This window comes from Hemitrygon akajei, chromosome 6 (genome assembly GCF_048418815.1).
Source record: "Hemitrygon akajei chromosome 6, sHemAka1.3, whole genome shotgun sequence".
Classification (NCBI taxonomy): Eukaryota; Metazoa; Chordata; class Chondrichthyes; order Myliobatiformes; family Dasyatidae; genus Hemitrygon; species Hemitrygon akajei.
Window position 1 is genome coordinate 146517399 of NC_133129.1, and position 27599 is coordinate 146544997.

At 38.1% G+C, this 27599-nt stretch overlaps 1 protein-coding gene across 1 annotated transcript; it reads right to left on the minus strand.

The window, feature by feature from the left end:
• On the minus strand, positions 1 to 27055 carry LOC140729569 (uncharacterized). Its single transcript, XM_073049479.1, has 10 exons — positions 26796 to 27055; positions 21389 to 21742; positions 19734 to 20060; positions 18357 to 18473; positions 15043 to 15456; positions 13058 to 13420; positions 11544 to 11855; positions 10252 to 10578; positions 5626 to 5934; positions 1 to 2757 (listed from the first exon to the last, which is right to left on the minus strand). Exons 1-10 carry the CDS (start codon positions 26887 to 26889, stop codon positions 2450 to 2452), a joined length of 2925 nt encoding a protein of 974 aa, XP_072905580.1. The 5' UTR covers positions 26890 to 27055; the 3' UTR covers positions 1 to 2449.
• Between the last annotated feature and the right edge of the window lie 544 nt (positions 27056 to 27599).

Consider the following 27599-nt stretch of genomic DNA (forward strand, 5'->3'; position numbering starts at 1 on the left):
TTAACATGGACAAAAGGATTATGTTTGACAAAAAAAATCATTTAAAAATTAAAGGCTGTACAAACATTTTACAATTAATGCTCATTATAAAAAATGTAATTTTAATGTGACACAATGTTCCTTCACAAAATCATCAACAAGATGCTTCATCACACATTATATTTAACATTTATGTGAACTGTTAATGTATCAAGTTTGGTTCTGGTTTAAAAGAACAGGTAACTTCAATTTGTTTCAGTTTAACATCAAATAGTGAAAATCAAGCTGATACAAAATCTGATACAACTGTGATACAAAATCAAGCTGATCTTGAGAACACATAAATTATATAATTACCATCCATACTGATCTGAATACTGATTTAGATTAACTACAAAGATCTGGACCTTATAAGAATGCAAATATTGGTTTAGAATAATATTACAATATGGATATAGCTCAGCAGGGAGATAAATTAATGTATTTACAATATTGGAAATAAAGTTCTGGTATACAAAAACAGCATTTTCTATCTCCAGCTTGAAAGAAACATTTTTAAACACAACATTATTAAACAATATCAACATGAGAAAACCAACCTTTCCTTATTTGGCTGGGCTACATCCTCTAAAGTAATAGATTTTTAAAGTGTCCCCTGAAATGGTCACCAAGCCATTAACTTAAAGGGCAATTAAGATTGGCTGTAATTCCCACTGTTTACTTAGGATACTCTGCCATTTAATTGGAGCAGACCATTGCTGAACAGGTTCTAACTAGCATCAGTTGAATGAACTTGTGTAGACGTTAAGACGCTACACCATGCCAAGAGCACACAGTTTTTAAAAAGTGACATTTGTGTTTGTATTCAAAAAGCAGCGTTTTTTGACACTAATAGTTGTTCAGAAATAATCAAGACAACCATTCAGCACTGTTTTGCTCACTGCAGCAGTTCCAAGCATTCAGGCTTGGAGATGGCCGAAAGTGAAAATGAACTATTTCACTACTTAAGCAAGTTAAGATCTACAAAGAATTTGAAGATATTGACAATAATCTTGAATGTTACAATGAAGATGAAGATTTGGAGAATGCAATCATCAATACCATTGTATGAAGGTGTGTGTCTCTGCTAATTCTGTTCATTGTGTACACTGGATGAATTCCTCCTTTGATAATTAAGAACTAATATGCACTTTTATAGTACTTTGGTATTATTGGTAGTGTTTTTATTTTGTATTTCATTTAAATACAAAATTTGTTTTTCAGTTTTATACTTATCTATTTTCATGAAACTTCAGCTAATTGGGGCAGCCAATTAGTTACTGTAACATAGTAACTGAAGAAAGTACCCTAGATTCAAATTGTGAAATAAAGTGGATTAGGATTCATGTTAAAGGCCTAAAACCGGTGTATGTTGGAGCATTCTATCGCCCTCCATCATCTGAAGTTGTTTATTTAAAGGAACGGTATTTGTCTCTTTCAAAAAATCCCTCAATCATCATCTATTTGGCTTCTTGGAGATCTTAATCTGCCTAGTGTGGATTGGGACAGCAGTATTGTCCGCCAAGGGGGCAGTTATGTAGCAATCAGTAAACTAATTCTTGATATTGTAGCTTATTTTAATTTGACACAAATTGTTAGACATCCTACTAGAGAAAGTAACATACTGGACTTATGTTTTGTGTCAAATCCAGCTTTAGTTGTAAATCACCATGTCACTGCAGGGATTAGCAATAATGATGTTGTTGTGACTGCAAAGCTTACTGTGAAATTAATTAAACATGCAAAGATTCTCGAGGCCTTCTCCCTGTTTATAAGCTAGTCTAAAACCATGTTTCATCTGCACACATAACCTGCTCTCCTTGTAAATGACCCCTAAATGAGTCAACTTCATGACACCAAAGTAAATGATGATCTTTGCAGAAGCTTCTATATTGACTGTATTCACTAAAAATCAATGACTGGTTACCACTGTACAACTGAAATGTTGCCAAACATCCATCTGGCACTCATCCACTTCAAGCTCTCTTGACACCTGGATTTGCACATCATTTTTTTTTCTCAATACCTTTTACATAATATTCACATAACTTCCTGACTCTCTTCTAGAAACTATGTGCTCAAGTACTCAAAGAGGACTGTCTCTCTGATGAGCATGTGAATTACCTGTAAATAAAAACATTTTACTTAAGTTTCATTTGCCAAGTAACCATTAGGTGCTGCCTCTCACTGACTGAGCATCTGACTAGGTTTTGTACCACTGATGAATACAATTTCATAGATGGAGCAAGTTGGATCTTCAACAAGTTATGCAAACCAGTAAGTGGTTAAAGGAAAAAAGTACAGGAGCCTCAGGACTACACTTGCACCATCGCTTAACAGTTCCCACAACCTATGAACTCACTTTCAAGGGTTCGTCATCTCATGTTCTTGATATTGCTTCATCACTTATTTTAAGAATTACAAAAGATACTTAAATCTGTAATGTGAATGTCTTCTCAACAATATCATTGGACAGTGCATGTCGAATTTCACAAACAAAATCTTTTGAATCTCTTGTTATGACAATTGGCAGTTTTGTAATTGTAGAGTACAGCCCATTTTCATGCATTTTCAGTGGTTCTACCACTTGCAGATCCTTCAATGTCTTCGATCCTTGTGTCCACACTATATCTATATCCACTGGGCAAAAATGTTCAATCCTGCAAGTAAGAGTGGCAATTTCACCCATTTTGGGCTGAACAGGAGTACAGCTGATTTCTGATATTTCAGGAGGCACAGCTATGGAAATAAGACACAAATATGGAATATGATTAACTGTTCAATAGCTTCATTAATAAGCAGCTAAATTCAGTGGATTCTTGTTAATTGGACCAACAGTTAATTGGGGCAGCCACTTATTTGGGACAAATCTTTAAGAATAAAAACTAAATTGGGAAAATAGCCAGGATTCCCTTCATTTACTTGGGACACTATGTTGCTTAACTGGGGCAGAAGACTTGCCGGACAGTGTCTAAATAGTATCAGTCGCATGCACTTGAGTGGCTTTTAAACATTACACTGTGCTTAGAGTAAACAGGTATTAAGTAGCATCAGTTTCATGTTCTTGTGTTCAAAAAGCAGTGATTTTTGGCACTGATAGTCAACAAGAAATAAGCAGCAAAACACTCGGAACTGTTTTGCTCACTGTGGTTTCAAGTAATCAGGCTTTGAGATTCCAAAAATGGCTGGGAGTGAAAATGAAATGATTTCACTTATTCAGAAAGGTACAAGTTACAAAGGTATCCACAATCATCCTGAATGTTACAATGAAAATGAAGGTGTGGTGGATATAAATATTGGTTACATTGTAGGAAGGCAAATCCATTATCTGCACTAGGTGTCAGTGCTGATTTTGTTCATTTACAGACAATCAAGAGAACATGGCAAATGAATTCCTCCAATAACTATTTGGAATTGATACACAGATTTATATTACTGTGCAGGTGTTGGTAGTATTTTAATTTTTACTGTATTTCATTTAAATACATACATTGTTACTCAGTTAAATGGTAGTTTGTCTTTTTTATACTTTGTATCTATTTCCACAAAATTTCATCTAATTGAGGAAGCCATTTAATTGCGCCAAAATGTACTGGTCCCAACGTGTCTCAATTAACTGGAATCCATTGTACTTAATTTACATTAAGAAACATTAAGATCATGTCTAAACAAAATAAATTAGCTGTATGCAATATCTACTGAAATGAACAATAAGTCATTCCGCAACCTCTGGCATTCACAATATATCTGAATTTATTTCTTAATGTACTGTATATACAATGATACTCTTTCACTTTAAAGTTTGTATTTCTATAGTCTGTGACAATGGAATCTGTATGCAAGCTACAAAATCAGGCTAACTACTATCTACCAAGAGTTGAAAGCTTAATTTGAGAAGTATTAAAAATTTCCAATAAAAATTAATAAAGCAATTTTTTCCATATTTTTCTTCTTTTAGATACTTAATCCAAAATGTACAAATTAATCTGCACGAAGACTGTCTTATATCTGGAATCTGCTGCCAGAGAAGGTGATGGAATCAAATAGGCAAGGCAAAGGAGGATTATATGGTCATAATCTGTGCATACGAAGTCAGAAAAGAGAGGCAAAATAGTTGACATGGTTTGTGCATGGTAGATCATGTCTAAACAGTCTCATAGAAATTTTCGAGGCAGTTATCAAGAAATTTGATGAAGGGAAGTCAAAGGATGTTGTCAACACAGACTTTAGTAAGGCCTTTAACAGGGCCCCACATGGGAAGTTGGTCAAGAAGGTTCTGATAGTAGATGTTTGCCTCCCTGAATGGAAGCCTGTGCTTTATGGAGCACCACTGGGTCTGTTGTTGTTTGATATCTATATTAATGTTTTGAATGATAATATGGTAAACTGGTTCAGCAAACTTACAGGTAACACCAAAACTGAGGTGTAGGGGACAGCAAGGAAAACTCTCAAGGTTATCAGTGAGATTTGGAACAGCTGGAAAAAATGGGCTGGAAAATGGAAAACTGATTTTAATGCAGACAAGTGTGAAGTGCTGCACACTGGGAGGACAAACCGGATTTGGACTTACACAGTGAATGGTACGGCACTGAGGAATGCAGCAGAACAAAAGGGATTTGGAAATGGCCTTCATAAATAAGTGTATTGAGTACAAGAATAGGGATGTTATAATGAAGTTGTATAAGACATTAGTGAGGCCTAATTTGAAGTATTGTATGCAGTTCTGGTCACCTATCTACAGAAAAGATATCAATAATATTGAAAGATTACAGAGAAAACTTACAAGGATTTTGCTAGAACATGAGGACCTGAATTATAGGGAAAGGGTAAATAGATTAGGACATCATTCCTTGAAGCTTAGGAGAAAGAAGGGAGAGTTGGTAGCGGTATACAAAATTATGAGGGGCATTGATAAGGCAGGCTTTTTAACCCCACTAAGACTGGATGAGACTGCAACTAGAGGTCATACATTAAAGGTGAAAGTTTAAATATGTACTAGGAACATGAGGAGGAACTTCGTCACACAGAAGGGTGGTGAGAGTACAGAATGAGCTGCCAGCAGTAGTGGATCCGGGTTTGATTTCATTATTTAAAATGTTTGGGTTAAAACATGGATAGCAGGGTTATGGTCCAGGTACAGGTCAATGGGATTAGGCAGAATAATAGTTCATACTGACTAAATGGGCCAAAGGGCCTGTTTATGTGCTAAAGTGCTCTTTGACTCAAAGAATCTGCATGGATGTGGTCAGAAAATGGGCTTACTTGTGTGCTGTACAACGCCATGACAATGATTATTATACTTTCTACACAATATATAATTTTAACTTTTACTGAGCAAATGAGTGTGTGTGAAGATTCTTTCATCTGACTAGGCAAACAACGTCCTTGTTGGTTCTCCTGCTCTTGGTTGTCACAGATCTCCATGTGAAGAGCCTCACAATGGATTAGACAAGCCAACAACAAGAAGTTTCTTCTAAAAACCCATGTAACATGATGAACAAAAAAAAACATTCTTCTGAACTTTTTGCAAAATCCTTACTATCTTCAATGCCTGTTATATGCTATTTTAAAAATATTATTAAAACAGTATTTCTGCAATTCACTCACCTTTCAGGGGAAGTTGCGTGTGTTTTTTGAATTCATTTTTAGAATAGTCTTTACACAGAAAGACTAACTCTTTTCCAAAGTCTTCTGCGGTCACTACAAATGTAAGACAACTCTCTACCTTGTAAGTCTTCTGAGGGGTACATACAAAATCTGAATTAGTTACTCCTGTTTTCACAGGCTCAGATCCTTTGTACCACTCAAAAGTAAAATGTTTACTTGGAAGATCATACACCCAATAAGACACGGTTAACTGATGTCCATACAATGGAACCTTTGGCTCAATGCTGAAGTCTGAAAATTTCGGTGAGCCTACAATGAAAAGAAATTAGATTTAATATCTACAAAAGACTTGATATGTGCATAATATATTTCCAAGCTTTTACTTAAGCAATTCTTTGACATTAGGTGTTGGTGACAATGGTAGCAGTTTTGTCTATTTCCACTCATCCTTGTAAAACTGAAGTATTAATGCTCTCTCACCATCTAGACTACAATTGTCTAAACCAAACCTAGCAACAATTAGTGTCTCTATTGGGAAGACCAGCTATCAGACCACAAGGAAATCCTAGCATTCTGAGATATCCTGAAGCCTGATGTTAACATATACGATTGCTGGCTTCATCACTGGGCACACAACTGACTCAAATAGTGGAATAGTGATGAGGGGCAGGTAAGGTCTAATTCATGTCACATGGTAATGACATACCCATGGAATCAATTGAAAGGAATCAACCAATGTGAAAAGGCAAAGATTCAATCGTTCCATTTAGTATCAGCAAATGTATACAGTATACAACCTGAAATTCTTACTCTTCACAGACATCCACAAAACAGAAGAAAATGCCAAAGAATGAATGACAGAAGTGTTAGAACCACAAAGCCCCTCCCTCCCTAATAGCAGCAGCAAAGCATCAACCCTCCCCACTTGTTCCAGCAGGAAGCATCAGCCCCACCGCCCACCATGCAAGCAACAGCAAGGCCCCAGAGCAACCATGATCTAGAATGTATCAAAGACTACAGTCCATAACCCAGCACTTTGACATGCCACAGGCTCTCTCTCACCAACAAGGGAGGGAGAGGTATCACTCCTGCCACAGCAAGAGGGGAGACCAACAGTCCCATAGTGTCACTTAATCGAGCTCACCCAACTTGAGAACCAGCAGACTCTTCCCCCACCGCCCCCCCATCAAAAGAGAAAGAGAGAGAAAAACAGAATGAGAGAGACAGACAGGAGAAAGACAGAAAGAGAGACAGGCAGAGTCAGACACAGGCACAGAGTAAGACAGGGAAAAACACAAGACAGATAGATAGATCACTCAAGTGCAGAAGCCTCCGAAAGCCCTGCTGTCTCTATGTTCTCATCCGTAAAATAAAAACAGACTTTATTTTAGCGTAATTATTTGTTAGTATTTTAATGTGATTTTTTTTAATGGCTTGCATTTCTAATTATATTCTATTTATAACTGTTCCCTATTTCAGACAAATTTGACATCATTCAAACTGTCATCAGCTGCCAAAATGGCCTGAGATGTCAAATACTCAAAATCTGAGACCCGTGTGCAAAATTAAACCCACTGCCTTCTCGGGACAACAACTGGGTGCAGCCAAGTGGGTCCTACAGGTGGCAAATTTAGTCAGCAAGGTCCATGCGAGTGAAAGAAATACATGTTCAAGTCACAGGACTTCAATATGGTCCCATGCACCTGGTGTTATCATTTCTAAGCAGTGGAGGTTCAGGAGATGTAACTAAAGTATTACCAACACTTCATGTGCATTATTCACATGGGAAGCATCATTTGCAGGTGGCTAACGATGTGGACAATGGATATTTTGTATTGGGTGCCGTGCCTGTAATATCCTGGCTAGTTAGCTCAACACTAATACATCCAGAGAACAATATTCAATTATACTCCAGACCTAGTCTTATCAATGATGTAGACACCGTATAGCATATGTGTCAAACACAAGGCCCACGGGCCATATCCGGCCCGGCGTACAATTATATCCGGCCCACGAGATCATTTTAGATAGATCTATTATTTTAATTATTAATGGCCCGGCGATATGAAGCGCTGATAACACACAAACTACAGATCCCATAATGCAGCGCAACAGCTGCCGATAGGCTACCCGGGAACATTCCCGCATCAAGCGTCTGTTGCTGTATACAACGCTATTCTGAAGTCAAAGCTAACCCCTAACAATGGCGAAGAGAAAAGTTGATTCTGAAAAAAGAGTCTTTCAAAACCTATGGGTTGCTGAGTATAGTTTTGTGAGATAGCCACTGATTTAAGAACACAGTTGATTGAAAGAAGCAACCCGTTTATTGTATACTCGCTTGCTGTGGATGAAAGTGCTGATATGACGGACACTGCACAGCTGGCTATCTTCATCCGAGGAGTGGACTCCAATTTGTGCGTTACAGAGGAAATATTGAACATTAAATCGATGCACGGGACAACGACAGGAAAAGACATTTTTGAAAATGTATGTCAAAGTGTAACCGACATGAAATTGCCCTGGGACAAACTTATTGGACTTACAACAGATGGAGCACCGGCGATGTGCGGTGAAAAAAGTGGACTAAGTGGGAAGGATGCGGGTAAAGATGCAGGAGGAGATCTGTACTGGTGAGTTAACAACATATCACTGCATCATACACCAAGAAACGCTGTGTGGTAAAGTCCTAAAGATGGAACATGTAATGAGCACTGTAACACAAGCTGTAAACTTTATCCGAGCTAAATGTTTAAATCACCGGCAATTTCAGTCTTTTATGCGGGAAATAGATTCAGAGTTTGCCGACATTCCTTATCATACAGAGGTGCGTTGGCTGAGTTGGGGAAAAGTTCTCAATAGATTCTCAATTCTCAATAGATTCTCAATAGTTTTTAAGCTCAACAAGGAAATCTGTCAGTTCATGGACAGTAAAGGAAAAGTCTCCACAGTTTTGCGGGATGAAAAGTGGAAATGTGAGTTGGCGTTTCTGGCTGACATAACAACACATCTCAGCGTCTTAAACCTTCAGCTCTAGGGACGTGACCGCATGATCACTGACATGTATGATGCAGTGAAGGCATTTCAAGTGAAGCTGCTCTTATGGGAGACACAAATGCACCAGTGCAACTTGCCTCATTTTCCCTGTTGCCAAGTAATGTTGAACCATTTGGGCGCAATGATGTTCCCAAATGCGCACTTTGCTGGTAAACTGAGCGCACTTCGCACTGAGTTCGCACGGCGCTTTGGTGACTTTGAAGCACAAAAAATTAATTTCGAGCTGCTTCGCAACCCATTTGCCGTCGACATGGAAACTGCACCTGTACAGATTCAGATGGAGCTGATACAGCTGCAGTGTAATGGGACACTAAAGGCAAAGTACGACACTGTAGTTTATTCGCTCCATTCCTGAAGCAATGCCTCAGCTCCGTCTACATGCGGCTCGAACCTTGTGCATGTTTGGTAGCACATATCTGTGTAAGAAGCTTTTCTCAGTGATGAAGATTAACAAAACATCACACAGGAGTCGTCTCACTGATGAACACCTGCAGTCCATCCTGAGAATCTCCACAACACAGAACCTTACACCAAACCTAAACGAACTTATTGCCAAGAAAAGATGCCAAGCATCCAGCTCTGACAAAATGGCATAAGAGCAAAGAAAACTGAGTGTTTTGATTTGTTGTTGTTTTAACTTTTGCTGAAAAGCACAAATTTTATTTATATTTTCAGGGTTTTTTTGCAGCATGCTCATATTTCTAACTTGTATAATACTGACAGGAGATATTTTTATGGAGAGCAAAATATTTAAGTTATTTAAAGTTTTAGTTTATTTTTTCTGGAATAATATTCCTGTCTGTTTTTATTCATATTTATGTTCAAAAAATGTTTAGTTTTAGTGTGTTCAATAAATGTTTATCCTGTTCGGCCCGCGACCTAAAGTGTGCTTTGAGTTTTGGCCCCATGTGCAATTGAGTTCGACACCTCTGCCGTATAGAGTCAGATGTACAAATCACCACTAGATATCCAGCTTCTGGTTTGCTCTGGTATGCTATTTTTGGTTGTTTGGTTGTTTCTGATCAGTAGTGACTCCAGGGTATGAATGGTGGGGCAGGTTGTCAGTGGTCATTGAACATCAGAAGGAAGTAGTTAGGTCTTTTTCTTCATCTTCACAAAAAAAACTGAACCATCCCTTTTCAGAATGAAAGGAAAGTAAAGGAAGTACAAAATTGGATAATTAAAAGTAACCCCCCCCCCCCCCATGTTACAGAATTTACAAATTACTGCTCAGAAATCTGAGATGTAGAATAAAATTTGCTCTCAGAATTTATATGAACAAAATAAGTACTTTCTTTCAACTCAACCTTCTTGATGCATGTACAGATAGTGTGGCTATGCATCCTGGACGAACATGATACAAACTCTTCCCTAGGAGAAGGGACTCTCCTGTGCCATCCTCTTCCAACCCCAGCCCCTGTAGAATGGGGGTTGCACGTGTGACATTATAATACTTAAATAGTTCTCAATTAACATTCTCAGAGCAGGTCTTGCTATAAACACTGGCTGCTACTCTCAATGAAAATCTTCTTTCAGATACCATACTTCAATATACAGAAAATTTTAACTCACCTTTAAGAAACAATTGAAAGCATTGTTTCTGAGGTTTTGCAGACAAATTTGAATGATAAGCTTCAACTCTGAATTCAGCTTGATGATCAGCAGAGCTTGAAATCAATGTTAATTTGGTGACTTTGCTGTATAAACCATCTTCATTTTTTAAATCTTTATTAAAGATTTCATATTTTGTATTTTCATTTATTCTCACATTATCCTTGAACCAATCAATTTGAATATCCTCTGGATAAAACTCCTTTATTTCACAGGCCAAGGTCAATGCCTTCCCAATTTCAGGGTTGACAGGATCACAGGTAATTTCATTTATTTTGGGCGAACGTACTATAAAGAGAAATAAGAAAAGCTAAAATACAGTTTAAATTTTGTTTGATGTATATGCTCCACAAACATTTAATAACATGTATTTTTAACAGAATTAGTGTTTATAAAATAACAGAATGCCACAACATGGACTATCAACATTAAGCCATCAATTTAAATGTTCACTCAGGTCTCCTGATATACCAGAAATTGTCACTTAATATTAACTCCGCGAGAAATGAGAAGTAATTTCATTCCTTCTTGTTACATTTTAAGCAATGTAATCTTTCTAATCAAAAGCCCCATGAGATGCATTTTACAGGTCTTTTGAAAAATATCAAGAATTAATCCAGAATGAATGGATGTATTACAGTAGGGTGGTTATCAAGACTTTGGAACATCATCTAGCATTATACATCATCAACCAGCATTGTATCTTTAAGATTTTCAGAAATAGTTAATGCTCAGTCAGGCAATACATGCTGAATAACATTATTCGTGTTTTCAGAAATAAGATTTTTAATATTCCTTGTAATTTTATCATTACTCAGTCCACTTTGAAATTGATCAGCAACATCATTCAATATTAAGCACTGCTCTTCAATATAATCTAATTATTTAACAGCAAGATTATTTTTCCATGGCCAAAGGTTCCTACATTGCAAAAGGAACCCAAAATCAGAGGTATTCGAGAATCTTCAAGAGTCTCTAAAGCATGTAAAAGGCAAGTAAGTGTAAACAGAGTCCTGGCAAGCAGTCTAGCTATACAATTACATCTGCTAATTACATTTACTTATTGTCCTACTGTGTTTAGAGTACTATTATGTTCCCAAGTGAGAGAAATGGAGCATCTATTTTGCTGACTAGATTCATTGTGGACTGAAAACTGTGAATGCAATGTATAGAACTAAAACATAGATAACATATAACAAAAAGCTCTATATTGTTTAAATATAGTTAAGTTGATGACAAGAAAATAAACATACCTAAACTTTCAGGAACATATTCCACAAACTTTGGAAATAAAAGGCTCTTGTGATTAACCTGACACTGGTAATTACTCTCTATGTCCAATAGCGTTGGAGTTACTGTGCAAGTAGTGGTTAATTCATACAATTTGTTGTCAGGATTCTCAATAATTTCAGATGTCTCAAAGTCCATTATCGCCTTCTTATCTTTGAACCACTGGACAGTAATTTCTTTAGGATAAAATGAATGCACTTTGCAAGAAAGAGTCAACTCTTTGTCTATTCTAGGGTTCACTGGGTCACACAGGATGGGATTAAGTGAAGGAAATGCTGCAAAATAGAAATAATTAAAGTTTTTCTAAGTTCATATGTATATTTCATATTCATGATAAACACACTCAAAATTCAAAACATTTTAAGTAAAAAGCACAATGATCCAGATATGTCTTTTGTTTTTCAAAATTGTATCAGAGAATCAATAACATCCACTTGAAGTCTGAGATCAGTAATCTGCTTAACAGCACAGTCAAAATATGACACTTTCAATTGTATTGCTCATAATGTATTTGAATGGTACATGTCAATCAGACAGGATATCCTAAACTTTAAAAAAAAATGTGATAGTGTTCAAAAGTGCTAATTAACATATCCTATACATAGTTCAACCAATAATTAACAAATCTGAATCTGCTTGTAGTGAGGGACATTAAATTATATCAGAATAAGTAATGAAATAAAACACAAAGAAGTAAGAAATAAACATCCCTGGCATTGCTCCTGCATTTTCTACCTTACAATAATTTGTAAGGTAGAAAATGCAGGGTCAATTTTGCACATTAATATCCAAGGAAATGCAACTGAAAGTAGAGCATACTTAGTAATAAAACTAGTTCACTGGAAGGAAGTTAAAGCAGAAAATTCCTGAAATCAAAACCTTCACCTGTTCTATAAGCTTGCTCTTGAGACAGATGTTGGTTAACAGAACTACCTCACAAACTACTATATATTCACTACCAGTATCAAGTATTCTTATTTTAGATATAGAATACACTAGATGTAGAATACAAAACTAAGGATTTTCCTTATCACAAATCTATAATATGTGAAATGTGCTTGTGATTTGTTTATAAAGGCTGGATCAGTGGAATTTGAATCACATGGTGTAATAAAACACACATACAGAATCATGGAAGATTCAGTTAGATTGACAGCACAACTTAGCACTTTATTATTTCACCATTTGTCTCTTTTAAATACATTCTAAAGGATTGAATTAATGTTCTCCCTTTTAAAAACATACTAAGAATCCCATACAAAGAAAGCTGGAGTCACAGCAACACAATTTTACACAGATACCACAGAGATACAAGTAATAAATGATTACATTTGACATTATTAGTCAGTAAAAAATACCTCAGTGAACTGTCACTTACTGTCTCTGGCTGAAATATCTCATTGTAATGTTAACAAAGGATAGATGACTATGCATTTTAACAAAAAGTGTACTATCAAGAACTTAGAATCTGAGTTACCTTTTACATCCAGCTTAATCCGTTTTTCTGCTGGATGTTTCAAACTCATGTGATTCACTTCACAGAAATACTCATCACCATCATCTTCTTGTACTGTTGCTTTAAAGGTCAACATACTGTAGATACTGTAAATGTGGCCTGGAAAACTAAACTCTTTCAAATCATGAGAATACCGGCCAATAGAGGAAGTTAGTTCATCTCCAGTGTTGTAGACCATCAAGTATGACTTCTTCCCTTTTCTGTTTCTATACCATGTGATTGTTAAATGATTGGGCTTGAAAGAATTTATTGGACATGTCAGCATCACTAAACTGTTATGCTGCACAACAGAAGGAATAATTATGTTGGACAATTTAGGAGCAACTAAAGAGAAAAAGAAAGTAAAATTAGTTTAACTTGTATATAATCCCTTTCAGAAAATGTTATTGAATATTCATATGATATTAATAAAATGAAGTCATTTACAATACAGAAATTAAACTGCACATATACTTCAACTTTCTTTGCAACTGGTCTCGTCCCCATCCAATCTTCCCATTCTAATTTATTCTGTATCTTATAAATGCAAGATGCTGAAAATCCAGAGAAACACACACAGAACACTGGAGGAACTCAGCTGGACAGGTAGCATCTATGGAGAGGAATAAAGAGTTGACGTTTTGGACCAAGATCCTTCATCAGGACTGGAAAGAAAGTGGAAGAAAGACAGAATCAGAACCTTCTTCCCCCTTCCTTTACAGTCCTGATGAAGAGTCCCAGTGTGAAATATTGACTGTTTATTCCTCATCATAGATGCTGCCTGACCTGCTGAGTTCCTCTGACATTCTGTATGTGTCATGCAGTATCTCTAAGTTCTCTTTCACATGCCGCGATTTTCAGACTCAATGGTGTAGCTCTGCATTTCAGGGCAAATTAGCAAAATGATCATCCCATCATGGACAATGAAGCAAAAGATTGGACGTTCAGCCCACAAACCAGTCCGGATGTCCAACTAATCCCTGAAGTTCACTTTATCTTAGTTTGCAATAATTTACCTTGGTTCAACAACCTGTTCCCAATTTCATAACTAACTAAATTTCAAAAGTTTTCCTTTCGCTGTAAAATGCTATGAGGTTTCCTAACACTGAGAAAATACAGAAATACTAACAAAGTTCTTTAAATTTTAGTTTAACTCTTCAAACTGATCTAGTCCTGACAGCAATTTTTGGAGTGCAAGTGCTCTATGGACTTCAATAGAGGTACTATTTCAGTCCCTATCTAAGGCATTGCTATAATACTTCCATTATCCTTCTGAGCCTATAGTCCTTGACACATGAAATACTGCAGATGCTAGAAATCTAGAGCAACACACACAATGTGCTGGTGGAGTCAGCAGCCCAGACAGCATTTATGGCTGCGAATAAACAGTCGACATCTCAGCCTGAAATGTTAACTGTTTATTCCCATCCATAGACGCAGCCTGACCTGTTGAGCTCCTCCAGCACATTGAGTCTATAGTCCTGTTTCCAGATCCATTTTCGTATATTGTACATTTCAAAAAGTGGAGTAAATTTATTTCCTTAATTATATTTCTTGGTGGCACATATTATCTGTAACAATGTAAGAAAACCTTTAAATAAATTATTTTACTATTCTGGATGTACACAAAACTAATCAATCTGCTATACATAAGATCTATTCTCACATAACTTAATCATACACCATAGCAAATTTCAGCAGCAAAAAATATCATTTTTCAAAACTCTTTTAAAATCAGAGTATGCAATTAAAAATGTATAACCATGAACTCCAAAAGAAAAGTAAAGAACATCAACACAATAAATTGGAAAATCCAAGATTGTAAATTCCGAGCTCTGCAATCAGGTACTTATTGATTTGAATCATAAATGGTGATGGAGATCTAACATTTGAACAAATTAAATATGGCATGCCCACTTAGCTTCCCAACACAGCAATGACTTTATATTGATTCATAAAATACTTACTTCCATCAACACATAAGCAGATCCATTTTTCCTGTGTTCCAGCCGGATGCCACACTCTACACTTGACTTCTACTTTGTTATCCTTTATTACATCAGGATTAACTTCAACAGTGCTAGAAAGGCTGTATGTTCCATCATCATTGTCCTTGAAACTTGGTGTGTGGAGTTTCCAATTATCCGGAGTTTTATTCCCTCTCTCTGTTAATTCGCTCCTGTTTATTAACCTAAAACTTTCTATTATCTGGTATCTTTTGAATTCGCCAATTAAATTCTCTCCAGTGTCACTTGGTCTCTTCAAATACCACGCAACTTGGATCACATTAGGTCGGAATCCAGACACATGGCAAGTGATCTCTGTAAGTTCTCGGTGTATAATTTGAGCTGGCAGCTGAATATCTGATAACTTGGGTGGAACTGAGAAAGAAAAAAAATATAAACTTGGATTACTCAGAATTATCTCTGACTACTCTTAAAAATTAATATCAGTTAGGATGAACAAGCCTTAGTGAAGACTCAAGTTTATTTGGCAAATACTATTATTTGATTTCAATCATATTTCATGTTTGCCATCCAGAAGTCAATATTATATGAGGTTGTTAAACAAGATAAGAGCCCATGGTATTACAGAAAAGATGCCAGCATGGATAGAATTTTGACTGGTTGGCAGGAGGCAAAGAGTAGGAATAAAGAGGAGCCTTTCCTGGTTGGCTGTCAGTGGGAGACTAGTGGTGTTCCACAGGGGTCAATACTGAGACCGCTTCTTTTCATGTTATATGTCAATGATCTGGATGATAGGATTGATGGCTTAGTAACCAGGTTTGTGAACAATATGAAGGTACATTGAGGGGTAGTGTTAAGAAATCAGGGAGTCTACAGAAAGACTTAGATTAGGAGAATGGGCAAAGAAGTGGCAGATAGAACACAGTGTAGAGAAGTCTATTTTGGTAGAAGGATAAAGGCATAGACTATTTTCTAAATGGCGAGCAATTTCAGAAATCAAAGATATAAAGGGACTTGGGAGTCCTCAAGCAGGACTCCTTAAAGGTTAACTTGCAAGTTGCGTCAACAGTAAGGAAGGCAAAGGCAATGTTAACATTCATTTTGAGAGGACTAGAATATAAAAAGGAGGATGTAATGCTAATCCTTTAAATGGCAATGGTCAGACTGCATTTCGAATATTGTGAGAAATTTTGGGCCCCTTATCTAAAGGAGGAGTTACTGACATTGGAGAGGGTCCAGAGGAGGTTTATAAGAATGATCCTGGGAATGAAAAGGCTAACATGTGAGGAGCAGTTGCTGGCTCTGGGCCTGTACCCGCTTAGTTTAGAAGAATGAGGGACAGCTCATTAAAACCTATTGAATATAGAAAAGCCTAGATAGAGTGCACATGGAGAGGATGCTTCCTGTAGTGGGGGAGTCGAAGACCAGAGAACACAGCCTCAGAATACAAGGAATCTCCTTAGAACAGAGATGAGAAAGAATTTCTTTAGCCAGAGGGTGGTGAATCTGTGGAATTCTTCGCCAGTGATGGCCATGAAGGCCAAGTTATTGGCTATATTTAAAATAAAAGTTATAGGTTCTTAACTAGTAAGGGCATCAAAAGTCACGGGGAGAAGGCAGGGGAATGGGGTTGAGAAAGATAATAAATCAACCATGATGGAATGGTGAAGCAGACTCAATGGGATGAATGTCTTAATTCTGTACCTCTGTCTAATGGTTTTAGTTAAATTAGATCAATGGTAGGTGAACTGCAGCCTTATTATGATTCATTCTACGAGGATGAACTTAAAGACAATGCTTAATGATCACAAGCTACTGTTACATTCCCATGACACCAAATACATAAATGACATTTCCTAAGGTGGCATCAGTATTTCTGACAGATAACGAGCAAATCAAGGCTATGTAAAAGGAACATAAATGTATAAGCTTAGTGCAAATTTAAATTATGTAGAAAAACAAACATCCTGTAAAAGTGGGACCAAATGTAGGACAATAGCACTGTTCTATAGGGCTCATCAGTCTTGGACGGCAGCCCGCTAGGAGAAGGAAAACTCTGAGTTTAAACCTCCAGTGCCTTGCGGCCATACCCGCCCACGGGAAAGGCTTTGGGAGAAAACCCCGAGGAAGAAATCTGGAGCCAGGGTCTCTAAGGCAGTTTGATGTTGTTTACAACTTCACTCTGGCAACCTCTGCGACAACACTGGTGCCAAGCTGTATCAGCACTTGCCCTTCCCTTGAACTACATCAGTGATGCGGAGAGGGGGAACCCACTGCATGGGCAACAGCCGGTTCTTCAAATCTTCCCATCCAGGATTGTGCCCTGAAGAGGACACAGTCCAGCAGAGGCAAAAACCCATGATCCCCTGGGATCGATGGCTGCCTACCAGCATTGTTCAAAGTTCTGCTGCCAGTTCCAATGTGTGGAAAAAGCATAAAATGTGCCACAGAGAAGTGAGGTAACAAACCACAAAATATTAGCAGTCCAAAATATGTCTGTTGTTTTAAAATATACATGAGAAATAAAAAAATAACACATCTACTGTACATTCACAGTCTGCAGTACAGTTTAGAGACAGCACATTGCGCCAGTCTGTCCAAAGGTTTTTTTTTGAAGGTCTACTTTGTCCAGTTTACATTGGAAACACTTTGAAACACACTGGTGGCTTTCCCAACCGGTCAAAACGACTGCTCAAAGATCTAAAGAAACTAAGGCTTCCTTGTGTTACCAGCAAAATATAAATTCAGGCACTAAATAGTAAATATAAAAATAATAAATCAACATCATTTTCCTCAATGCAGCAGTTAACAAATTAATTTAACAAATAGCAATTTCCTCAATTAACAATTTGATCCTTAGAATTTCCTTCCCATGTAAGTGTTATTCAATTCACTTAAGTTCCAAAAGAACTAAGCGGTGGTTATTGGTAACCCTGCTGAATCAGTGATACAAAACAATTGTACAACAATAAAATGCAAAAGTAACAGTGACATTTTGCAGCTTTATAAAGCAAACTATTAGCGTTCAAGAAAAGATTCTACACAAGAAGCGCATGAAAATTATTCAAACTATGAAACAAACTTACAGTAATATTTCACAATTAATTTCAGTTCAAAGATTAAACATTCGCATTTAGTAATATCAAATGAAATAAATGAAAATCTCAAAACTGTAGCAAGTTTTGTGCAGCACTGGTTAACCAGAAAATTATAAAATCTAGCATAAAAGCATTAAGTTTTTATTGTGTCTCATCCCAATAATTTTAAGTTTCCTTTGAGTCAGTAACTACAAATTACTGGTACACAGACATTACCTTTGTACCTGTACCGCATGTACAGAAAAATTCCTGTGCCTATTAGTAATACAGAGATAATAAGGCTTGCAATGACGCTTCCAACTATTGATTGTTCGGATATTCGAATTTCTGCTTCTGTTAAAAAGAAGTGCAAAAGAATTTACAAGATGGTCACTTCAAAGTCTTTTCCTAGTAGCTGTAATCTTTTAAACACAAAGTACACTGCAGATGTTGTGGTCAAATCAAGACGTACAAAAAGGCTGGATGAACTCAGCAGGTCAGGCAGCATCCATTGAAAGCAGCAGCCTTGACTGCTCCTTTCAACGGATGCTGCCCAACCTGCTGAGTTCATCCAGCTTTTTTGTACGTCTTGAGCTGTAATCTTTTGTTGAGTATCAAGTTACTAAGAAACAACTTTGAAACATGGAATAATTTAAAGTCCATTAATAAAGAGAAAGAAATAAATTTTCTTACTTTCTACTTATGATTCAATTGACAACCCAAGAATATCTCTCCACCATTGCCAACTTCCACAATATTTATGAAAGTGAAAGTACTTTGAAATCAAGTAAAATTAAGTCTGAAGTTACACAATTGTCAAAAAACTTAATGCCTAATTAAAAAGGAGAGTGAAGTGATGGGATGGAAGAAGCAACTGTGAGAAACTTCCCATAAAAGGCACAACACTTTGGCAAAATAACGATCAACAATACAAATGTATTTAAATTTACTTGCACCTGCGCAAGAGTTCATGGATACATAGGCATAAAGATTCACCAAAATAATGTGTGTTAATATTCAGTTTAATCAATGCTCTAAAAGCCTTTGAAAATTTTATGTCAAAATTAATTTTCTTTAAAAAAAATCAGACTTGTTTTCCAAATAAATTTTACAACTACAACCCCAGCCCCAACCCCATTCTGGTCTCACACATGAAATAGACATGCTATTTCAAGATATCATGAGACAAATTTACTGGGTGGATAACAAAAAATATTCAAGGTTATTGTCAAAGCCTCCTTGAAAAAAAATGCAATGGCATTTTCTGGAATCTCTGTCCATGATTCTGATTCCCCAAAAGTGGAGAAAGAGCACTCTAGGTGGAAGTGAGAACCTTGAACAAGAGGATCATATGAAAATCTAATACAAATGATGGAAAAGCATATCCTCTCTCCCCCACAGTGGAAACTACCTATCCATCCCAATAAGGCAACAAATCCCAAGTCATCTAATGAGCTACAGAATCAGAGCCGAGTCAAGAGTTCCTGAAACCCAAGAGATGGCCTAAAATAGACATCAGAAATCCACCAAGGTTGCTCTCCAAACGGGAATTTAACTAAAAGTTCCAAGCTTCAAATTTTAATTTTTGAAAAAAGCAAGTGTACTACAACTAACCTTTCAAAGTCACTGCAGCATTCACGGTGTATGGTTCTGGAAAAGTCTTATGTGTCACGCGGCATCTGAAACTGCTGCCAATGTCTTCTTTCTGAGGCTCAAACCGAACTTCAGCAGTTAATTTGCAAGTTCCATCAGGATTTTTGGTTGGTGGGGCAATGCATATATCTGTTAACAATTTTGTTGTACTTTGTGATGGACTTAACTTAAACCATTCTATGTTGCTTTCACAAGGATAATAGCCATCCAAATGACAACCCAAGAACATCTCTCCACCATTGCCAACTTCCACAACCTTTTTGGAAACAACAGTCACCATAGGTTGTGCTGTAACACAAAAATTGTAGATTAATTTTACAATGGTACTTCAACATAAATAGCAGCAGTTTAGCAAAGCTACTGTATACAATAAAAATGCATTGAACTGTAAGGAAATATATTGGAACATCAAACATATATGCCTGGATACACATACACGCCACCAACAAAGACAACTGTAGAATTGAGAGGCTAAAATAAGTCTGGAGCTGAGCAATGACTTGATAGGACAAGGACAAAAGAATGAATGGGTTATATAGAAGAACAATGCAGAAGACAGCTTAGATTAAAGCCAGCATCGTAGCTATAACTGGGTCAATAATAATTTGGACACTTAACAGTAGCCAATTAATCTCCCTATCAGCATGTGACTAAGATTTGGGAGGAAACAAGAGCACCTGGAAGGATCTCTTAGTGTCACAGGGAGTACATGCAATTCCACAGGATTGAACCCAAGTCAGTGAGGCTGTGAGCTGCAGCTCCACTAGATATATGCACCTTTGACAATATAAAATTTCATGACAGCGAATATGCAGGTTTTTAATCTATTTCAGTTGCACACCAAAAAGAGGAATTTTTAGCACCTAATTCCATATCATGTACAAAAGCAGCTAACATTTATTTATAGGTTATATTATCTTTACTTGAGTTGTGTAATTTCTGAATTCCGTACATCTCTTTGGAAATGCTCCCTTCCATAATTTGACACTTTTAAAGCAGAATTGATTGACACAATGAACAGTGCATTATTTGACATATTGTTGCTAATGGGCACATTCTGATGAAAGGGCATTAGTCCAAAACATTAGTTGTTTCTCTCTTTACAAATGCTGTTTTACTGCTTCAACTTTGCTGTTTTGTGTCAGATTTCCAACATCTATATCAATGTGTTCCCATGACTGAGATCCATGACTACATTGACCTTATTTTATTTTAAACTTGAATTCATTTGAAATGCTGAATGCAAAGATTTTGAACTACTGCAAGTTTGCATTCGAAGTAACTCGATCATTTGTACAAATGTGTTGTGTAAAGGATCATCAGCTTGTGAGACAGCATTTACATGCAGACCATTATGAAAAATGAGATTAGAAAACACAAGCATAAATTATTCAGCAAAATCGAACTAAGACATCAGCTGTCTTTCAGTTCATAGCTTCTACCTGACATTATTTCCAAAAATGTTTGTCCTTAATTAGGATCTCCAATAAATGTAGAACTTTGCTTTCATACTAAGACAAAACATTGTTTCCAAAAATATTTTCACTAAAATACAAACTTACATATAATAAGATGCCACTGTATAATTTACGGTTACATGAAGTAAATCATCTTACCTAAAACTTCAAGCTTCACCTTCACAGATTCTTTATAATCTGGTGGAATAACAACCTCACACTTGTACTCTCCACTACGTTTCAATGTAACGTTTCTCAGCAAAAGGGACATTTTTCCATTTTGAATAGTGTCTGCAGACAGCTCAGCTTCTTTCCATTGAGATGTTATGTGCCCATTAGTATACATAAGGACATTTTCTGCTTCAGTACCCTGACCGAAAGTCCATAAGATGCCTAAATTCGTTGGATTCAATGAGATTCCAGTCAGGTTGGCAATTTGACACTGCAGAAGTCCATTTTTGTTAAGGATTACTTCCACTGGACCTTTATTCGTTTTCAGCTGCAAATCTCCTTCTATAAATTTAAGACAAAATATAGAACAGAGTGAATTGGACAAAATTGTGCATACATTTATCTTAGCCTATACAGAAAACATTATAGACCATTTATCCAACTATTCCAATATTTAAAATTAATATTTTTGTTATGAAATACTTGTTTTCACATCATACATCAGTCCCCAACTTCCTTAACTCTGAGTTCCTTCCCATTGTCACATGCCAGTGATAATAAACCTGATTCTAATTCTGATTTGTACAACCAGCTAAGATTCCTGCATTCCTCACTTTCTAGAATCTTTCACTTCTCAATTATAATTCCTCCACTGCTGACAATTGTACCTTAAGCTTCCTATGACCCAAGTTTTGGAACTCCAAACATGACATCTCCTTTCTTACTTGAAGACACCTTTTAAAATGGCTTACGGCTGTTGCACAATAAAAAGACTGAGGCACTTCTCAAAGCACATTTTGTTTGCTAACACTTTTCTGTGCTGTGCCTTAAAATATTTTACCATATTTAATTGCAAGATGTTATTTTCCCCGATCCTATCTTTTTTTAACTTCACTATTAATTAGGTCATCACAGTTTCTGATCCAAATCTGAACTCGGGTAAGATTCCAAAGAGTCATTGCAAATCATTAACTAAAGAAAACAGAAGAGATATGACAATGATCATTTCAGGCTATTTTCCACATTAAGGGTGTCAATGAAGTAGATGAGAGGAGGGAAACACAATTTGTGAGCACTGCATCTCAGTACAGCCACCACAAAGGCATTACGATGAAATACCACAGTCTAAAGTCCTGTCAAGAATACAAGAAACAGGAGTTGGAGTTGGCCACCAGTCCCCTCAAAAGTTCCCCTTTTAATGTGATCTGGGCAGATCTATGCTGGCCTCAACTCTGCTCCCTTGCAAGCTTTCCATAGCCCTCATATATTCAAATGTTTCAGACATTTACTGATCTCCACTTTATATGATCTGGCCTCCACCACCTTCTGACTTTCAGAGATTCACTTCACTCAGAAATTTCTACACACCTTAATCTGCATATCAACCTCCCCTCAGCAGACGTTACCTGCACTTTTTGCTACCTTGGTAAAGCAGCCAATATAACCAAAGACCCCACTCATTCTGGATATTTTCTCTTCTTGTCCCTCCTATTTGACAGAAGCTACAAGAGCCTGAAAATATGTACCAGAAGGTTCAAGGACAGCTTCTTTCAGACTAGTACAATGAGATGGAGCCTCGATCTCACAACTGACCTCACCATGGCCTTGCGCCATATTATCTACACTGCACTTTCTTTGTAACTGTAACAGTATTTTCTCCAGTCTGTTACTGTTTTCCCCTTGTACTTTCTCCATGTGTTGATTTGACGTGATGAAATGTGTTGGATGGGATGCAAAGCAAAGTATTTTAGTGTACAAAGTTGTAATTCGGTACACATGACAATAATAAACCAACTTACCAACAGATCAATGTAAATAACCAAGACATCCCACCTCTCCTGGAAGTTCCGGGAGTCTCCCGCATATTGATAGCGGCTCCCTGACGCCCGCAAATTATATACAATATCCCAGAAATCGATTTTTTTGAGAGGTAGAGGGGGAGAGAGAGGGGAAGTGGGAGTGAGGGACAGAGGAGGGGGAAGAGGGGGCCATCCTGATTGGTCTCTCTTCATGTTAAGTAGACTTACCAGTTTTCTCTATGGGCAGGCTTTACAGTCAACCTTAAAAATAATGACAGTGATGCTCGCTGCACTGTTTACAACAGTGACTTTTCTATTGCCCATGGTGGGTTAAAATGTAAAAGACATGTTGAGGTGAGTTTAAAAGTTGTCATTCGTTCATTAGCATAGCTAAGTTAGTTAAAATATCTGGCTAGCTGCTAAGGAGCTACTCTATCGATGTCCTACGTGATGAGTCCAAACTCCCTGTAGACTTGCTTAAAGTTGTAATAGAATAAAAAATGACTCCATGATAATATAAGTACATACTCTAATGTTACATTCTCTGCACATACCCAACTTGGTTTACAGATTAGACAAAATCACTAAACAAAGTATTACATACACCCTTGGAGGTCGACTAGGGAGGGGTGATATGGGGTTGCAGGGACAGGGGTGCTACCTCCCAGAAATGAGTTATTGCAGGGTGGGATGTCTGCAACCCTTTATAACCATATAACAATTACAGCATGGAAACAGGCCATCTCAGCCCTTCTAGTCCGTGCCAAATGCTTACTCTCACCTAGTCCCACTGGCCTGCACTCAGCCCATAACCCTCCATTCCTTTCCTGTCCATATACCTATCCAATTTTATTTTTAAACAATATCGAACCTGCCTCTACCACTTCTACTGGAAACTCATTCCACACAGCTACCACTCTCTGAGTAAAGAAGTTCCCCCTTGTGTTACCCCTAAACTTTTGCCCCTTAACTCTCAACTCATGTCCTCTTGTTTGAAACTCCCCTACCCTCAATGGAAAAAGCTTATCCACATCAACTCTATCTACCCCCTCATAATTTTAAATACCTCTATCAAGTCCCCCCTCAAACTTCTATGCTCTAAAGAATAAAGACCTAACTTGTTCAACCTTTCTCTGTAACCTAGGTGCTGAAACCCAGGTAACATTCTAGTAAATCTCCTCTGTACTGTACTCTCTCTATTTTGTTGACATCTTTCCTATAATTCAGTGACCAGAACTGTACACAATACTCCAAATTTGGCCTCACCAATGCCTTGTATAATTTTAACATTACATCCCAACTCCTATACTCAATGCTCTGATTTATAACGGCCAGCATACCAAAAGCTTTCTTCACCACCCTATCCACATGAGATTCCACCTTCAAGGAACTATGCACCATTATTCTTAGATCACTCTGTTCTACTGCATTCCTCAATGCCCTACCATTTACCATGTATGTCCTATTTGGATTATTCCTACCAAAATGTAGCACCTCACACTTATCAGCATTAAACTCCATCTGCCACCTTTCAGCCCACTCTTCTAACTGGCCTAAATCTCTCTGCAAGCTTTGAAAACCTACTTCATTATCCACAACTTATATACTATCTTAGTATCATCTGCATACTTACTTACTTACTAATCAAATTTACCACCCCATCATCCAGATCATTAATGTATATGACAAACAACATTGGACCCAGTACAGATCGCTGAGGCACACCACTAGTCACCGGCCTCCAACCTGACGAACAGTTATCCACCACTACTCTCTGGCATCTCCCATCTAGCCACTGTTGAATCATTTTACTACTTCAATATTAAAACCTAACGATTGAACATTCCTAACTAACCTTCCGTGTGGAACCTTGTCAAAGGCCTTACTGAAGTCCATATAGACAACATCCACTGCTTTACCCTCGTCAACTTTCCTAGTAACCGCTTCAAAAAATTCAATAAGATTTGTCAAACATGACCTTCCACGCACAAATCCATGTTGACTGTTCCTAATCAGGCCCTGTCTATCCAGATAATTATATATACCATCTCAAAGAATACTTTCCATTAATTTACCCACCACTGATGTCAAACTTACATGCCGATAATTGCTAGGTTTACTCTTAGAACCCTTTTTAAACAATGGAACCACATGAGCAATACGCCAATCCTCCAGCACCACACCCATTTCTAATGACATTTGAAATATTTCTGTCAGAGCCCCTGATATTTCTACAATAACTTCCCTCAAGGTCCTAGGGAATATCCTGTCAGGATCTGGAGACTTATCCACTTTATATTCTTTAAAAGCGCCAATACTTCCTCTTCTTTAATCATCATAGTTTCCATAACTTCCCTACTTGTTTCCCTTACCTTACACAATTCAATATCCTTCTCCTTAGTGAATACCAAAGAAAAGAAATTGTTCAAAATCTCCCCCATCTCTTTTGGCTCCACACATAGCTGTCCACTCTGATTTCCTAAGGGCCCTATTTTATCCCTCACTATCCTTTTGTTATTAATATAACTGTAGAAACTCTTAGGATTTATTTTCACCTTACTTGCCAAAGCAACCTCATATCTTCTTTTAGCTTTTCTAATTTCTTGCTTAAGATTCTTTTTACATTCTTTATATTGCTCAAGCACCTCATTTACTCTATGCTGCCTATATTTATTGTAGATCTCTCTGTTTTTCCTAACCAAGTTTCCATATCCCTTGAAGACCATGGCTCTCTCAAACTTTTAACCATTCCTTTCAACCTAACAGGAACATAAAGATTCTGTACCCTAAAAACTTCACCTTTAAATCACCTCCATTTCTCTATTACATCCTTCCCGTAAAACAAATTGTCCCAATCCACTCCTTCCAAATCCTTTCACATCTCCTCAAAGTTAGCCTTTCTCCAATCACAAATCTCAACCTGGGTCCAGACCTATCATTCTCCATAATTATATTGAAACTAATGGCATTGTGATCACTGGACCTCTTGTATCTTGTACCTCTAACCCCTTGTCCATGCACTTCCACAAGTGGAAATATCTTAACATCTATCCTGTCAAGCCCCCCCCCCACATGGATTTTATTCATAAATCTAAGAGCCACATTTCTTTTTTTCAAAACTATGAGGAATACAAACAAACTGTCCAACCCCTGAGACCACTATGTGTAACAGCCCTTCAAACACTTCAAATGGTATACTGTTTTAAGAAACATGAGTGACATTGCTACTTCCTCAAAAGGAAATAATATATTGGGTTGAACTCACAATGCATATATAGAAAAAACATGTACTGATTATGGCATATTTCCTGTCTATATTTTAATAAATAATTTCTCAAAGTAAAGAAAGCTACAAAGCACAACCTAGCAGTGCTGATCGCTCGGTGCATTATAGATCACCTGGTGATAAGATAAAATGAACTGTGAGAGGCAACTGCGCGGGTTGAAGTGCAGCATAACGAAACACGGTTCTGGGTTCCGGCTCCCCGACGCCCTGGCCTCGATTCGATGCGGCTCGGCCTAGCCGGGCCTGCCAGTCGTCTCTCTCCCTTCAGCACTCCTCCCAACCCAACCCCCCAGCCCAACCCGGTTTTCACCTGAAAGCGGCACCAGGACCATCAGCGCGATCACCAACACCAGCCACAATAAGCTCCCCGTCCGGCCCATGACCCTCCGTCTTCTGCATCGCATCGTCGGCTGGTTAGCTCTTCCTCTGGAACCTCCCTTGTGCGTTCGTTTCACTTTCGCTGCGGAGAGGGCGTAGAACAGCAGAGCCTTACGTTAAAGGGAGGTGCCAGGCCTTCTCAGAGAGATAGAGACGTCGCCTTTCCGAGAGGGGAGAAAAAGATACAAAACTTCTCTCAGACACACAGGCGACCTCCTTTCCTTGGAAAAAGAGACCTTCATCCCAGAGACCGAGGCAGCTGCTCTCCAAAGGCACGAGTGACCACTCTTTTCTTTCCAGACAGGGGGAGGGAGAGAGGGGGGGAGGGAGAGGGGTGGGGACGGGGAGTGGGAGAGGGGGGGATAGGCGGAGGGGCGGGAGAGAGAGGGGTGGACGGGGAGGAGAGGGGGACAGGGGGATGGATGGAGGGGGCGGAAGAGGGGGATGGGGAGGGGAGGGAGAGAGGGGGGAGATAGAGAGGGGGGACAGGAGGAGGGGCAGGAGAGAGGGGGTGGGGGATGTACGGGGGGACAGGGGGATGGGCTGGAGAGAGGGAGAGGGGGACGGAGGGAGCGGGAGGGGGGACGGAACGGAGAGGTGTGGGAGAGAGGGACAGGAGGAGGGGAAGGGAGAGAAGGGACACAGGCAGGAGAGAGTGGGGACAGGGGAGGGTGCGGGAGAGGGGGACAGGGGGTGAGAGAGAGGGGGACGGGCGGGGGACAGGAGGAAGGGAGAG